The sequence below is a fragment of the Otolemur garnettii genome, unplaced genomic scaffold (genome assembly GCF_000181295.1).
Source record: "Otolemur garnettii isolate 467f Iridium unplaced genomic scaffold, OtoGar3 scaffold00018, whole genome shotgun sequence".
Classification (NCBI taxonomy): Eukaryota; Metazoa; Chordata; class Mammalia; order Primates; family Galagidae; genus Otolemur; species Otolemur garnettii.
In genome coordinates, this window is record NW_003852413.1 from 3721208 (window position 1) to 3736628 (window position 15421).

General features: G+C 52.1%; 1 protein-coding gene across 2 annotated transcripts in view; it reads left to right on the forward strand.

Annotated features, from left to right (window-relative positions):
* Nucleotides 1-3768, forward strand: part of CYTH1 (cytohesin 1) — a 57331-nt gene extending 53563 nt beyond the window's left edge. For both annotated transcript variants that reach the window (XM_003786564.3, XM_023510987.1), the window contains one exon: nucleotides 1788-3768. In XM_003786564.3, coding sequence (XP_003786612.3) covers nucleotides 1788-1866 — 79 coding nt within the window. In that variant the 3' untranslated portion in view covers nucleotides 1867-3768. The remainder of the gene's footprint in view (nucleotides 1-1787) is intronic.
* Nucleotides 3769-15421: the final 11653 nt, after the last annotated feature.

The window sequence follows — 15421 nt, forward strand, 5'->3', positions numbered from 1 at the left end:
CACAGGAAGTCGAATGTTCACTAGTCTTTGTTTTGTTTTATTCTTTGGCATTTCTACTCAAACCAGGATAATGTTTTGGCCACTGAGTAACTGACGGAGAATGTGAGTGGGAAGTAGATGATTTATTCCCACAAAAGCAATCTTAAGAAAGGAGCCAGGTGGACAGGTTGTAGCTCTGGGGTCAAGTTGCCCTGTCTCTGGGCTGTGTAGCCTGGCAGGGTCGGTGACCCACCTCTTCCATATGATGGAGGTCACTCCTAACTCACTGGGCTCCTTTGAGGATCAAATGAGAGTGTGTAGTGGGCATGGCAGCTGCTGCCTGGGCGTGGTCAGTTTCCTGGACCCATGGCTGTCATTGGAAGTGTGGCCTTGAGCAGTACAGTCCCTTCCCCCCTGGCATGTGCAGCCCACAGAGCTCTCAGAGTTGCTGCCAGTCATGGCACTGGCCTTGCAGTCTGGGGAAAAGCATGGTGCCCTGGGGACCTGTGGCCTGTGAGGAGTATCACCTGTGCACCTCATGTCTTTTTGTAACATACATTTTTAAAAATACTTAACTCTCGGCTCAGTGCCTGTGGCTCAAGTGGCTAAGGCACCAACCACATATACCTGAACTGGCAGGTTCAAATCCAGCCTGGGGCCACCAAAACAACAATAATGGCTGCAACCAAAAAATAGCTAGGCGTTGTGGCAGGCGCTGTAGTTCCAGCTACTTGAGAGGCAGAGGCAGAAAAATTGCTTGAGCCCAGGAGTTGGAGGTTGCTGTGAGCTGTGATGATACAGGACTCTACCCAGGGTGACAGCTTGAGGCTCTGCCTCAAAAAAAAATACTTAACTCTTTAATTGTTATGAAATTTGTCTTTTGTATATGGTTGAAATGAATAGCTGATTAACCCAATGCCATTTATTGATTAATCCAATCCTCCCACCAGTCTGCCGTGTCCCTTTCTTTGTGCTGAGTCCCTGGCCCCTGAAGGTCAGCTTCTGCTGACCATGTGTCTCAGGACGAGCCCTGCCTGCCCTGACCTGTAGCCTGCCGATGAGCTGTAGTGTGTGGGAGTTCATGGGCTCCCTGCCCTCCCTTCACTGTTTTCTCAGAAATGTTTCGACTGGTTTTATACATTTTGTCTTACGTATGGTTTTTACTTCTGAGTCAGGAGAACTAATACTCTTCAGGGCCACATGTGGACTCATCCAGGGCTCTATGCCAAGTGAGGCGAGCCCCCTCTGGATGGCTCAGCAATGGCCGGACCCATAGGCCCTGCCTCCCGTGCTCTGCAGGGATAGCCTCCTACCCTTACTGCTCCCCGGGAGAGGCAGGCCCGTCAGGATGCGCAAAACTGAGGCACGGCAGGGTTAAGTCCATTGTCCAGAGCCATGTGGAGGTGAGGCTGCTGCTCGAGCCTGAGCAGTGTGACCATGTGCAGAGCTCAGTGCTCAGATGGCTGCCACTCGATCATGTGGTGCTCATGCTGTGAAGGAAGTCAGATGTCAGCTTGGGCACTAAGGTCCTGCGTGTGGCCTTTCCCTTCGAGTTAGCTATGAGAACATGTGACGATTCTGTTCCTGAATGGAGACTGATAATTAGGTTGAAACAAAGAAAAAAGACCCACAAATTATCTTGGGTGTGTCCGTCCCTTTGTGTCTCTTTTGCAGTGGGCCACTTGGAGCCTCTGTGTGGATTGGGGACAGTGGGGGGGGGCATGAGAGCCCTGAGCATCACCCCCCAGAGCCGTGAGTCTCTGGCCCTGTCCCTCACGTCTCCGTTTTCTCCCCTTTCTGTGCTCCAGAGCTGCTATCAGCAGGGACCCTTTCTACGAGATGCTTGCAGCGCGGAAAAAGAAGGTCTCCTCCACGAAGAGACACTGAGCCCCCTGGGCGTCGGCTGCGGGGCTGTGGAGCTCCAGCTCTTTCTCCGGTGCCTGCACCCATGGGCCCTCTCCACCAGGCCCGCCCGGAATTCCTAAAGACTAGCTTCTGCTTTTGCTATTTTTCTTAAATGGGAGAAGGGTGGGCATTTATCACCGGGGAGGAGGGGGCCTGCTGCCTGCCCAGTAGGGCTCCAGCCTCTTGGTGGCCAGAGCTCGAGTCAGCAGAGCAGCCTCCTGCGAGTCTCCCCGCACAGCAGGCCTGACAGAGCTCAGAGCAGACTGTTTACCTCCAGTATCCCAGGAAGAAGCCTTCACCCCATACCATGGATACTTGTATCGACATATTATCATATGTTAAGAAAATGGTGGGAAGGAAGAGAAGCCACAAACTATAAAGATCTATTTTTTCTTTTTTTTAAAGACAACGTAGCACTATTTGGGTGCATTCTGCCCCCTCTGATTTGGGGAGCTTCTCCCTGGGCTGCTAATGAGGGTGTCAGCGTGGGCAGAGCAGGCTCCAAAGCTAGTGGGGGCTGCTGGGTGCCCGCCTGGGCGAGGTGGTGACATGGAAGGCACAGAGGGCAGAGGGCACAGCAGGCTCAGCAAGGCCTCAGGACAGTGCAGTCAGACTCAGGCCTGTGGCCGAGGGAGCAGGTCCAGTGGACACTGCTCCATCCCCCACGCCTGCAGGGTGCCAAGGGGAGGGCACAAGTGACTGGTCACTTGTGTTGCTTTTCTCCTTCAGAATCCAATTTCATTTGGGGCTTTAAATAGAAAGTCAGCATTTTCCTTGAGCTAAATACCTAATAACCAAAACTGTAAGGAAGGTTATCCCGACAGAGGGTCTTGGATGACCTGTTTCATATTTGGTTTTTCTTCCTCTTTCCCCCAAACTCCCTCTTCGTTCTAGAGGAAGGAGTAAGTCCTACCTGAGCCCTCAGGGCTTCAGCTTTTTCTGCCTCAAAACTGGCCCTAACTGGACTACTCTGGATGCGTTTTGTGGTGGGTCCCCTTGAGGGGAAAACGGGTCTTTGTCTGCTCATGGGGTGCGGCGGAATGAGAGGGTGCCAAGGTTGGCCTCTTGGATCTCTTTTCCCCTTAAGGCATGTGAGCAGGTCGGCCCGCCCCTCCCAATTTGCAGTGTGAACGCAGCGTTTTCTGCTGTTCTCCTGCCATTCTCTCAGGGACTCTCAAGGGCAGCTCCTGCCACCCAGCCAAGGCCAGCATGTCGGTCCAGGCAGAGCAGGTGGCTGGCCGGCCGTCTCCATGTGGGCCCGAACCAGGTTGGTGCAGAGCGCTGCCACCAGGAGGTGGGTGAGGAGCCTCAGGTCTCCACAAGGCTGTGCGGAGGCTCCTCTGATCTGTCTAGGGTTGGTGAGCATCTCTGGAAATAGATTTCACCAGAGGAGTGGTGGGAGAGGTGTGGGGGGACATTCTAGCATCCCCCTTTCTTGTAGCTCCTGCCTGGAATGGCTTTAGGTGCTCTTATGCCGGAGCTTATGAAGGTCACAGAAGAGGGTCCAGGCTGGAAATGGAACTTTCTAGGTGAGAGAAGCAGGGCAGTGTCAGCCACAGTCTAGGTGGTCCCAGGGCTGGTGCCAGAGCTGCCTGGCTGGCCCGGTCCCTCGCACTGGTTCTCGTAAGTATATCCTGGACAGAAAGGCACCTGGATCAGTATTAGTCTATTTATCAGAGGTGTAAATAATTCATGTATAGTTTTTCTCCTTTTAGATTATTTTGTATTTGTTTTAAAAAGTTTTGTCAAAATACAGAAAAGAAATGACCAGAAGTTGTCAACAGGGTTTTTAAAAAATTATAATTATTTCAATTGTTTTTGTTTTTGCCTTGTAAACTAGCGCCAAGGAACTGCAGCAAATAAACTCCAGATCTGCCCAAGCCATCTTTGTTGTCTGTGGCGTCTCCTCCCAGGGCGACCTGTGAAGCAGGAAGGTGTGTTTGTCAGCTGTGCTGCTGGGGAGGGGCACTTTCACTTCTCATCTTGAGCAGGGTGGTCATATACATTGGAAAGGGGGGATCTGTCCTCTACAGGGTGTTCTAAAAGTTTCTATATGTAGAAAATTATAACAACAGAATATGTTTGCCTTGAATGGGAGACATGACTTTGTGTGTGTGCGCGAGTGCACAAAGAGGTGGCCAACACAGAGAAAATACACTGTAAAATTTTGTAATGAATTATTTTTTCTCAGGAGCCTGCCACAACACCCAGCTATTTTTAGAGACAGGCTTTGGCTCTGGCTCTTGCTCTTGCTCAGGCTGCTGTCGAACCAGTGAGCTCAGGCAATTAATGTAATGAATATTTTTTAAATAAAGGTACATTTCACAATGATTTCTCATCTTCCCTAGGTATGGCAACTTTTGGAACTATAGAGAGTATAGCAGAAAAAGATAACTTAGTCTTTGCCCCATTTTTGAAGAAGAAACAGATGTGAAATACCTAACTTTAAAGACAAAAAAGTGCCTCTGTCCGTATGACACACTTGTAGTGTTATTTCAATTTCCAGGTATGCCCACACCATGCCAGGGGGTGCACAGGGAGTCAGCCCAGTGGCGTGGGACTCAGGACTGGATGGGCGCTCAGTGGCGTGGAACTCAGGACTGGACAGGAGGCTCAGTGGCGTGAGACTCAGGAGTGGACAGGGGCTCGGTGGCGTGGGACTCAGGACTGGATGGGCGCTCAGTGGCATGGGACTCAGGACTGGATGGGTGCTCAGTGGCATGAGACTCAGGAGTGGACAGGGGCTCAGTGGCGTGGGACTCAGGACTGGATGGGCGCTCAGTGGCATGGGACTCAGGACTGGATGGGCGCTCAAGTGGCGGACTCAGGAGTGGACAGGAGCTCAGTGGCGTGGGACTAAGGACTGGACAGGAGGCTCAGTGGCATGGGACTCAGGAGGGGACAGGGGCCCAGTGGCGTGGGACTCAGGAGTGGACAGGGGCTCAGTGGTGTGGGACTTAGGAGTGGACGGGCGCTCAGTGGTGTGAGACTCAAGAGTGGATGGGCGCTCAGTGGTGTGGGACTCAAGAGTGGACGGGCGCTCAGTGGTATGAGACTCAAGAGTGGATGGGCGCTCAGTGGTGTGAGACTCAGGAGTGGACAGGGGCTCAGTGGTGTGAGACTCAAGAGTGGACGGGTGCTCAGTGGTGTGGGACTCAGGAGTGAATAGTTGCTCAGTGGCGTGGGGTTCAGAAGTGGACAGGTGCTCAGTGGCATGGGGTTCAGGAGTGGACAGGTGCTCAGTGGCATGGGGTTCAGAAGTAGACAGGTGCTAGGTGAGGCACCTCAAAGCAGAAAAACTCAGTCTGAGCCCCTCTTGCTGGGCAGTCTTCTCACCAGCTGCTGAATTTCCTTAAACCGCAGAAGTCATTTCTTTGCTCCTTGCTTCTAGCCCCTGGCCCAACTCCGGCATCATTAGGTGACCTCTAAGCTGTACTGAGGTCTAAAGAGTGGATCCTTCTTGCTAGGGCTACCTGACCTGCGTTCTTTTTTTTTCTTTCCCTCCCATCCACATGACCTCCCTTCTGCCTTGCTCTTGTGTCTTTCTCTGCCAGTTACTCCTTCTCTTAGACATAATCTCTTTTCCCACTGATTTCTTTCCCTCTAACCACAGAAATGACCTAATCTCATTTAAAAGACTGCTCCCTAAAGCTCAGATACAAGACACAGGTGTCCACTTTTGCTACCTGTCTTCAGTATTGTGGTAGAGGTTCTCCTCAGGTCAACTAAGCAAGAAAAAGAAATAAGAGGTTGGGTGACACCTGTGGCTCTGTGGGTAGGGCACTGGCCCCGTATATCGAGGGTGGCAGGTTCAAACCCTACCCCAGCTAAACTGCAACAAGGAAATAGCCGGGCATTGTGGGGGGCGCCTATAGTCCTAGCTGTGCAGGAGGCTGAGGCAAGAGAATTGCCTAAGTCCAGGAGTTGGAGGTTGCTGTGAGCTGTGATGCTACAGCACTCTACCCAGGGCAATAAAGTGAGACTCTGTCTCTAAAATAAAAAAGAAAGAAAGAAATAAGAGGCATCTAGATAAGAAAGGAAGAAGAATTATATTTATTTTCAAGTGGTGTGTCCTTGTACATGATTTCCTAAGAAATCTACAGTAATTTTTGGAACTAGTAAACCCAGGGTTGCAGAATACAAGAGCAGTGCATAAAAATCACTTGTTTATAACACATGGACAATGAACAACCCCCCCCAAAAATTTAAAAACTTAATTCCTAAGTATTTTATTCCTTTTGATGCTATTATAAGCAGAATTTTCTTAAAGAGCAAGAATTTTTTTTTTGAGACAGATCTCAAACTGTCACTCTTAGTAGAGTGCTGTGGCATCAGAGCTCACAGCAGCCTCCAACTCTTGGGCTCAAGAGATCCTCTTGCCTCAGAGGATTATTAGTAGAAATGGGGTCTTACTTTTGCTCAGGCTGGTCTTGAACTAATGAGCTCAAGCTATCCACCTGCCTCGGCCTCCCAGAGTGCTAGGATCACAGGTGTGAGCCACTGTGCCCGGCCAAAGCGTAAGAATTTTATGCTGAAAACTACAAAACATCAGTGCAAGGAATCAAAGCAGACCGAAGTAAACATAAAGATCCTGTGTCCATGGCTCGGCACCTGTGGCTCAAGTGGCTAAGGCGCCAGCCACGTACACCCAAGGTGGCACATTTGAATCCAGCCCGGGCCCACCAAACAACAATGACAGCTGCAACCAAAAACTAGCCAGACATTTTGGTGGGTACCTGTTGTACAAACTACTTGGGAGGCTGAGGCAAGAAAATCGCTTAAGCCCAAGAGTTTGAGGTTATTGTAAGCTGTGATGCCACAGTACTCTACCAGGGGCAACAAAGTGAGACTCTGTCTCAAAAAAATAAAAATATGGTTTGGCGCCTGTAGCTCAAGCGGCTAAGGCACCAGCCACATACACCAGAGGTGGTGAGTTCGAATCCTGCCAAACAACAATGACAACTATAACCCCCCCTAAAAAAATAGCCAGGCATTGTGGCAGGCACCTGTAGTCCCAGCTACTTGGGAGGCTGAGACAAGAGAATCGCTTAAGCCCAGGAGCTGGAGGCTACAGTGAGCAATGATCATGCCACCGCAGGCCTGCCTCGGTGACGCAGGTACACAGGATTTTGTGCACACAAGCTCAGAGATTGGCAGACCCCTCAGGCCAGTCCACGGACCCCAGGTTGTGGACTAAGCCACCTGCACTCTTACCCTGTGTTTGGAAAGTGGGAACGTTACAACAGCATGCAGATAGGAATATTAAATTGATCTTTCCCTGCACAGATTTCATTAGAAAGTCTAACTGAATGGAAGTTCAGAGGGAAACCCGTTGAAACAATCCTATCTGAATGAGCAGACTGATGGTCAGGAGGATGAAGGGACAGGCAGTTTCTCCTGTCATTCCTGATAATCTGACACAGAGTCCCAAAAATAGAGAAACGTCTGCAGAGCTGCTGCAAAACAGTGAGAGGCAGAATAGGAGGGTCTTCCCAAGTCCCCGGAGACCCTCGTCAGTTAATTTAGTTCCGGAAAGCGCATCTCTGACCCCGAGCCTTTTGCCCACAAAGAGCCTATTGTTTTAGGTTCTTGCAGTTGGCTGCCCGGCTGGGACCTCTGACTCTGCATCCTGAGTGCTCCCAGGTTGCTTCAGGTTCGTGAAGACAGGAGGGTCGCCGCACAACTGTCCTGTCCCAATATTATTACAAATGCCCAGGAAATTGTATTTGTCAATTCAGCCAATGAACCCAACCCCAAGGCTGAGTGAGGGCGTGTCCTCAGATGGAGGGGAGGAGCAACCTGGCTTTTCTCAGGGGCCATTTGCGGTACCCTTCGCAGGATTGGTCACTGCTTGGTCTAGTTCAGGCAGGCAGACTGGGTGAAAAGGAGCTTCAGAGCTTTTCTGAAAGCTCCTCCTGTCCCTCATAAATCAGGAAAAGATTGGCAGGTGAATCAAACCATAGTCTTCGCACCAATTTCAGGACTCAGGTCACCTTTGTGCAGTGAATAATCACATGATCACTCACCTGCCTTGCCTGGACATCCTCCAAATGCAGGATCACAGGCCGGTGTTAGGAAAAAGTGTGTGTCTTCAGAGTAGCTGCTGAGGTGGTCAGTGCATGGCCAGCACGTTGCCTCAACCCCACTTAACCCCAGGGAGCTTGTGTGGAAGCCTCCGGGCCTCTACTTACAGCTATGAGATAAAACTGAGCTGCTGTGCCCTTGAGCTTCTACAGAATGAAACCCAACAAACGCAAGAGGCGTTTACAGGCATTGCACAACAGACAGCACAGGACCATGGTTTTCCTATTTTATTTATTTACTTTTAGACAGAGTCTCACTCTATCACCTGGGCTAGTGTGCCGTGGCGTCAGCCTAGCTTATAACCTCAAAGTCCTGGGCTCAAGTGAGCCTCCTGCCTCAGCTTCCCGAGTAGCTGGGACTACAAGCTCCGCCACAACACCCAGCTATTTCAGAGACAGGGATCTTGCTCTTGCTCAGGCTGGTCTGAAACTCTTGAGCTCAAGGGATCCTCCCTCCTCGGCCTCCCAGAGTGCTGGGATTACAGTCATGAGCCACTGCGCCTGGGTAGAACTGTATTTTTTTTTTTGAGACAGAGCTCAAGCTGTCCCCCTGGGTAGTGTGCTGTGGCATCACAGCTCACAGCAACCTCCATCTCCTGGGCTCAAATGAGTCTCCTGCCTCCGCCTCCCAAGTAGCTGGGACCACAGGCCCCGCCACAACACCCAGCTATTTTTTTTTTGGTTGTAGCCATTATTGTTGTTTGGTGGGCCCAGGCTAGATTCAAACCCGCCACCTTAGGTGTATGCAGCTGGTGCCTTAGCCACTTGAGTCACAGGCGCCGAGCCTAGAATCGTGATTTTTTTAGAGTACAGAATCGCCTGCCATGATTGCCTCTGAGTTAGAGACACGTTTGTGTCATAGTTTTGGGAGGTAGAGGCCCTATCAGAATGAGATCAGAGTTCTAGGCTGTCAGAGTGGCAGAAATTTCCACTTTAGGGTCCTGGAGTAAAGGGGGTGGCTCCAGAAGTCTGCAAGGACACTCACCACAAGTCTTTGTTTGAGGGCTGGGCTATGCACAGGCAGGGGGAAACTCCACAGGCCTGGCAGTTTTCCTCTAATAGTTTAGTTTTCTTTTTTTAACCTTTAGATTTTTAATCCATCTACAACTCATTTTTAATTTTATTTATTTATTTATTTATTTATTGAGACAGAGTCTTAAGCTGTTGCCCTCAGTATATTGCTGTGGCGTCATTGCTCACAGCAACCTCAAACTCCTGGGCCCAAGCGAGTCTCCTGCCTCTGCCTCCCAAGTTGCTGGGACTACAGGCGCCTGCCACAACACCCGGCTATTTTTTGGTTGTAGTTTGTCATTGTTTGGCAGGCCTGGGCGGGGTTGAAACCCGCCAGCTCCAGTGTATGTGTCCGGCACCCCACCTGCTGACCTACAGGTGCCAAGCCTACAGCTCATTTTTAAACGAAAGAGATCTAAGTTTATTTTACTCTGGAACAGTAATGGATAATACCAGAACCATTTGTTAATTAAGTCATCCTTTTCCTGTTGAATCAAGATACCACTTTTATCATGTGTTCCATTCCCATATGTTTTTGGAACTGCTCCTTTTCCTGCGCCAAGAGCAATGTTTCCATTATAGAAGCTTCTCAAGGAGCTATTAATAGTTGGTGCATCAGACCTCCTTGCTGTTCCTCAGTTTCCCGGTGTTCTTAGTGATCCCTGGACTTTTATTCTTGCTTTTTTTTTTTTTTTTGAGACAGAGCCTCAAGCTGTCCCCCTGTGTAGAGTGCCATGGCATCACAGCTCACAGCAACCTCCAACTCCTGGGCTCAAGCGAGTCTCCTGCCTCCACCTCCCAAGTAGCTGGGACCACAGGTGCCTGCCACAACGCCCGGCTATTTTTTGGTTGCAGCCGTCAGTGTTGTTTGGCGGGCCCAGGTTGGATTCAAACCCGCCCCTTAGGTGTATGTGGCTGGCGCCTTAGCCGCTTGAGCCACAGGCGCCGAGCCCTTTTATTTCTTGTAAGCACTGCAGATATTTTGTCTGGGGTAAGAAGCACAGACAGGGAGCCTGGCACTCAGCTTGATAAACGTTTGCTGAGAGAACAAGCAGGTGACAACTGTGTCCACCCTGCCCCTGTAACCAATACCCTCAGCACCAGTAGCTGGACTCCGGAATAGACCTGGTCTCCCTGTGGCCACCAGGCGGAGAGCTGACAGCAGAGTATTTGTCTCTGGTGAATAGAGAACTCCTACAAGGAGACAGGTCCTCAGAAGTACCATATGGTTTCCTCGGGGAATCCTTTGTGGGGAAATATTTAGGGAGCCCTAATTTGGAGGTCCTGTGCCCCCCCCCCAGATACCAGCTGAAGAATTCCAATCCCGGTGATTAAGGGAAAGTCCATCCTCAGCCTCCCTCTTCTAGCTGCCCAGCAGTCTGGAGAAGGGCAGTGGCCCAGTCCTGTCTCTTCACAGTTGTGGCCGTGTTGTGTTGTGTGGATGAGACTCCAAAGAGACACGTGCGTTTGAGCTGCCTTGGCTTCCGGCTGGTGGCACTCCGGAACGTTTCCCCCGGAGAGATCTCGAGAAGGGAGGCCGGGCGGTGCTGAGGTCTAGGGAGCCTCTTCTGCCTCACGCTGAGACGTCAAATCTCAAATACAGTGAAAGGCCAGCGTGATTATGTTTGCTACCTGCAGACACCAAAAACACCTCTTGAAAGGAATTGTCTTCTCCCGGCAGGGCATGAAGGTTTTCTTACCCATTTGCAGCATGGAAGGAGAAGAACATGAGGTAACTATGTAGTGAAGTGTAGAAAATTGCGATGGAGGAACCAGTGCATTTTAACTCTGGTGACTTCGCAAAACCAGATGTGAAGTTAAAAATGCAAACAACAAAAAAAAGTCCTGCTCATAGCAGGTAACTCCGAAGCTGGCTTCCTTCTCTGTACCCTGTAGGTGTTTATTCACAACATGTATAAATAGAATTTAAGAAATTCTTCTGTCACTTGAGACTTGACAGCCAGAGGGAATTCCACCATCACCCCCACAGGAAACTCTCTCCCTCTGTCAGGGTGGCCGTGACGAACCCAGTTTCCCAGGCGAGGCCATTTCTTCCTTTCTTCCACAAATATTTATTTATTAAAAACATACTAGGTATGAGGCCTTGTTCTAAGAGCAGTGGCTAAGTCGTGAATAAAATAACATCCCCACCCTCATATAGCTTACAGACTAGGAGGGAAGAGTCAGATTATAAAATAAAATAATAAATAAAAAAAAGCAGGTGGAGGTCACAAGGCCAGAGCGATTCTGCGACACGCCGAGAACATGGACGTGGGCTGTTGTTTCTCTGCCCAGCCAGGTGTTATCTGGTCACTGGTCCAAATGGCCATTTTGGGGAATGTCTGTGATTGGCTGATGATAAGGGCTCTGGCTTTCTTGGACAGTTTGCTGAGTGACAGTGTCATTTGGGGGCCTTGTGTATAGAGCACTTTGGGGACCAGGTTCTCTACTGAGAACCTTGTTCTCAGTAGCCCAGGCAGGCCATGTCCTGGTGTCTCCTGGGGCTGCCCTGACTCCAGCCTGGAGCCGCTGCGATTCTGTCCTTAGTTGGTCTCCCTCTCCTCCCTAATCCCATCATGGCCTCCACTCCAGTGCAATGGCCGGATGCCAGGATGCTCTTCAGAGCTAACACAGGAAAGAGCAGCAGCGTCAGGCTGCAGGCGTGGCCAACCTCCCTCAGACGCCACCGCTGAACACTGTCCAGCAGCAGGTGGCCCCTTGGGAATGGGTCCTTAGGGATAGGAGAGGGGGCTCACCCTCAAACCGCCCTTCTCTGGCCTTCAACTGCATCAGGTTCTTGGGTTTCCTCGTGTGGGGTTAGAGGATGGGGCAGCTTTTCGGAAAACCAGCAATCTCTCCTTTCCTTTTATGTTTAAGGATCCCTGGTGGACACACCCACCTGGTGGCATTACCTAATTATCTGCTGCCCCACCACGTGGCTCCGGGGCTCTCCGACTCCAGCTTGCTCTACATTGGAAAGGGAAACCAAAAGGGCCCCCCCAGCCCCGGGAGGTCTCATTCCTCCTGGAAATGGCCCAGAGCACCAGGACAAAAGCCTGGGAGTCAGGGTCGGGGGTCGGGGCGGGAGGGAGGCTTAGTGAGGCCGAGGTCTCCCTGTCCTTTCCTCCTGATCACGGCTTCTCCGCCTGCCCACACCCACACTTCTGTCCCCCCATCCCCTCTGCCTGACTCCTCCCACGTTCAGACACACAGGCAAAGTCCCAGCCTCTCACGATGATTTTTCCTTTTAGAAAGAATTTCACACATACAGGAAAGTTGCAAAATATCCATACAGCCTGAAGAGCACCCTGTGCCCACATTCACTGGGGAACATTTTACCCCGTCTGCCTTACCCTCTGCGAGCACGCCCCTCCCCTCCTTCTCTCTCTCTGAACGTTCGAAAAGTCACACACATCAGACACGTTACCCCCAAACAGCTGAGTGTACATTTCCTGAGGACAGGGCCTCCTGTGTCCCCACAGCACTGGTCCATGTCGGGACACTGACCAGGCACAGCCCTCTGGTCTGCGGTTTGGGTTTGGTCAGTCAACTCCGTGACCCTTTTGCTGCATTTCCCCCAGCCAGGGCACTGCCCAGGGTCCGGCGCTGCCCAGGGTCCGGCGCTGCCTTGCGCAATTCCATCTCTCTTCAGCCTCCTCCATCAGGACTGTCCCCAGCCCTTTTTTGTCATGACGTGGATTTTTTGATTATAGACCTTTCATATGGGGCCTTGTTCTCCCTGAGAGGAGACACAGGCTGTGCCTTCATGGCCAGGACCCTGCACAGGAGAGCCACCCCAACCCAGGGCATCTTGCTACCCCTTGCTGGGGACATCACTGCCCACCACTGGTCAAGGTCCTGACTTCCCAGTGCAGCCAGAAAGCCGACTGGGGCAGGCCTGCCAGGCCATGCACACACCCTGCTTCCCCTAAAAGTCTCCCAGTCGCCCCGCAGGGCTTCCTGCCTTCCCCGCTGAGGACGTTCACATCTGCTTCCTTCCTGGGAGGCAGACAAGGCTTGTGACCTCAGGAGGATGCAGTCCTGACCTTGGCAGGCCTATGAAGGGTTAACCTCATCAGGAAGTTTCCTGACTTGGGTACACACCCCCAGTCTACTGCAGAAACAGCCAGGTCCAGCCAGGACTGACGCTTGGGGCGTCATAATACGACAGTGGTTCTAATAGCGGGGCTCTGTGTGTATGTGTGAGACCCCGTGGGCAGTTTCCCTGCAATTTACACTCGTCGTGTATTTACTAAACTTTGTGTGCACTCTGAGGGGCGTCACTTCCTGAGTGATGACTGGGCCTTCCCAGCTACGTCACAGGGAAGGGGGCAAAGGGGCAGGCTAGGGGCCCAGCGGCAGGGCCCTGCCCGGGGGGGTTCACAGAAGTTAAGTTACTGGTGCTCTTGGGCACCCTGTGGTTGTGCAGGGTGGACAGTCGTTATGCTGAGTCTCTCCCCCACCGGGTCGCTGCCTACTTAAAGACCATTCCCTACCAGCCGCTGACCTCCTCCGTAAGTTCTGTTTTGACATCACCTGCTCTGCCTCTTCTGTGCCTGTTGTAATAGTTATTGAATTCCTCATCTACGGCATTTTTATTAAATTCATCAGAGATGTCAGAATCTGTATTATCCACCATGGTGGTTTACTCTCAGAAACGCTCAGGGCTGCCTTGTAACAGAAGGGCCACCTTCTGTTGGCCCTTGGACAAGGATAAATGTGTTTTGCTCTGTGACAGGGAATCTGCAGGTACGTGTCCCCCCACCCTGCTACCCTCAGCGTGGTGGCTGTCACCCTCATGGAGGTAGTGCAGTGGCCCCAGCACTGTTTCTGTGTCCAGGGCAGGAGAAGGAATGTGAAGGGACAGTGGCAGCTTTGATTGTCCCTTTTAGTGAGAAAATGTATGCTTTCCGTGAGGCCATCTCAGGGCCACCTCTGGCCACTCCCCTGGACTTGGCCTTCTGAGCTCAGTCACCAGTGAAAGGCCGCAAGGGGGCAGGGTCTGGGCATGGTGACAGGCCCACCGTCTATGGCACCTGCCAACTCGCTAGTCCACTCTCTGTCCCCGAAGTCTGACCCTCCAGGTGCTCCGAGTAAGTGGAATTGCCCAGGACTCAGTCCTCTGTGCCTGTCTCCTTCCCTGTGGTGTAGGGTCTCCGAGGTCCATCCATGCTGGAAGCAGCCAGGCTTTAAAGTTCTTCCTTGTTGGCTGCTGTGGTCTGAAAGATTCTTCCAAAGTTCTTGCGTTGGAAACTTATCCCAGTGCAACCACATGGGAGGTGGTGCCTTTAAGAGGTGACATAGGACTGGCCAGAGCAACATGGAGATGTTCCCGCCTCTACAAAATAATAACATCATTAGCTGGGCATTGTGCCAGGCGGTGTAGTCCCAGTTACTTGGGAGGCTAAGGCAGGGAGATGGCTTGAGCCCAGGAGTTTGAGGCCACAGTGAGCTGTTATGACGCCACTGCACCCCAGTCTGGGTGACAGAGCAAGGCTCTCCCTCATTTTGAAAAAGTGATTGGGTGATGAAGGCACTGCCCTCATGATGGCCAGTAGGCTCTGGGCCACCCTCCCCTTCTCCCTGTGGGGGGCCTTCAGGGGCTCCTGGCCTGGGCCTCCCGCAGCACAGTCCTGCATGCTGGGGCTCCCTGCGGCGGTTCCACCAGGATCTGGTTCAGGTGGACAGTGATGGACGGTGCACTCAGAGACCCCTTTGTAAGTGCTGCTCTCTCCAGGCAACTCGCGTTTATTTTTACGGGGCCTTGTTCTGACGCCTGCGTGTTCCGTGGCAGAGAGACCCAGGCTCCCACGAGATTTAGGGCAGTGGGCGTTTGTGTCCCATTGACACCTGCTGCCCCTGTCAGGGGATGAACAAGCAGCAGACCCAGGAGGAGCCTCGGGGTGGGGGGGGGGGGGGCGGAAGGACAGCAGGGGGTGGTGTGGGCCGGGGCCACACAGGTGGCCTGAGAGGCGAACAAGGTAGCGGAAAGCCGAGCCCCTCGCTGCCTGTGAGGTTTTCTGTCACTTCCCCAACCCACATGACAGATTTTCTGAGTCAGTTTAGCCAAGAGGTCATGTCCTCCCATGTTGGCCCCATTGAAAGGCCTGTGGCATCCCTTGTTTGTGCCATGGCAACAGGAGAGCTGGCATCCGAGAACTCGGGGACTCCATCATCACATGGCTTCCTGGGCCCCGGGAGTCCGTTCCTCAGCCACGCTCAGAGCTGGCAGTGTTAGGTTCAAACCCTCCTTGGACCAGCAGGAGGAGGGGAGCCCAGGGTCACCAGCCCTCCTCCTGTGACGCCTGCCACTGCTGCCACCCCTGATCAATCCATTCGTTTGTTCTGTTCCTCCCTCAGAAGAGACTTCCGGTATTTTCTCCCTTTGACTGGGGTTTCCTGGTCTCTGTGTGGGGTGGGAAACCTGGTAAGAGGCGACTCTG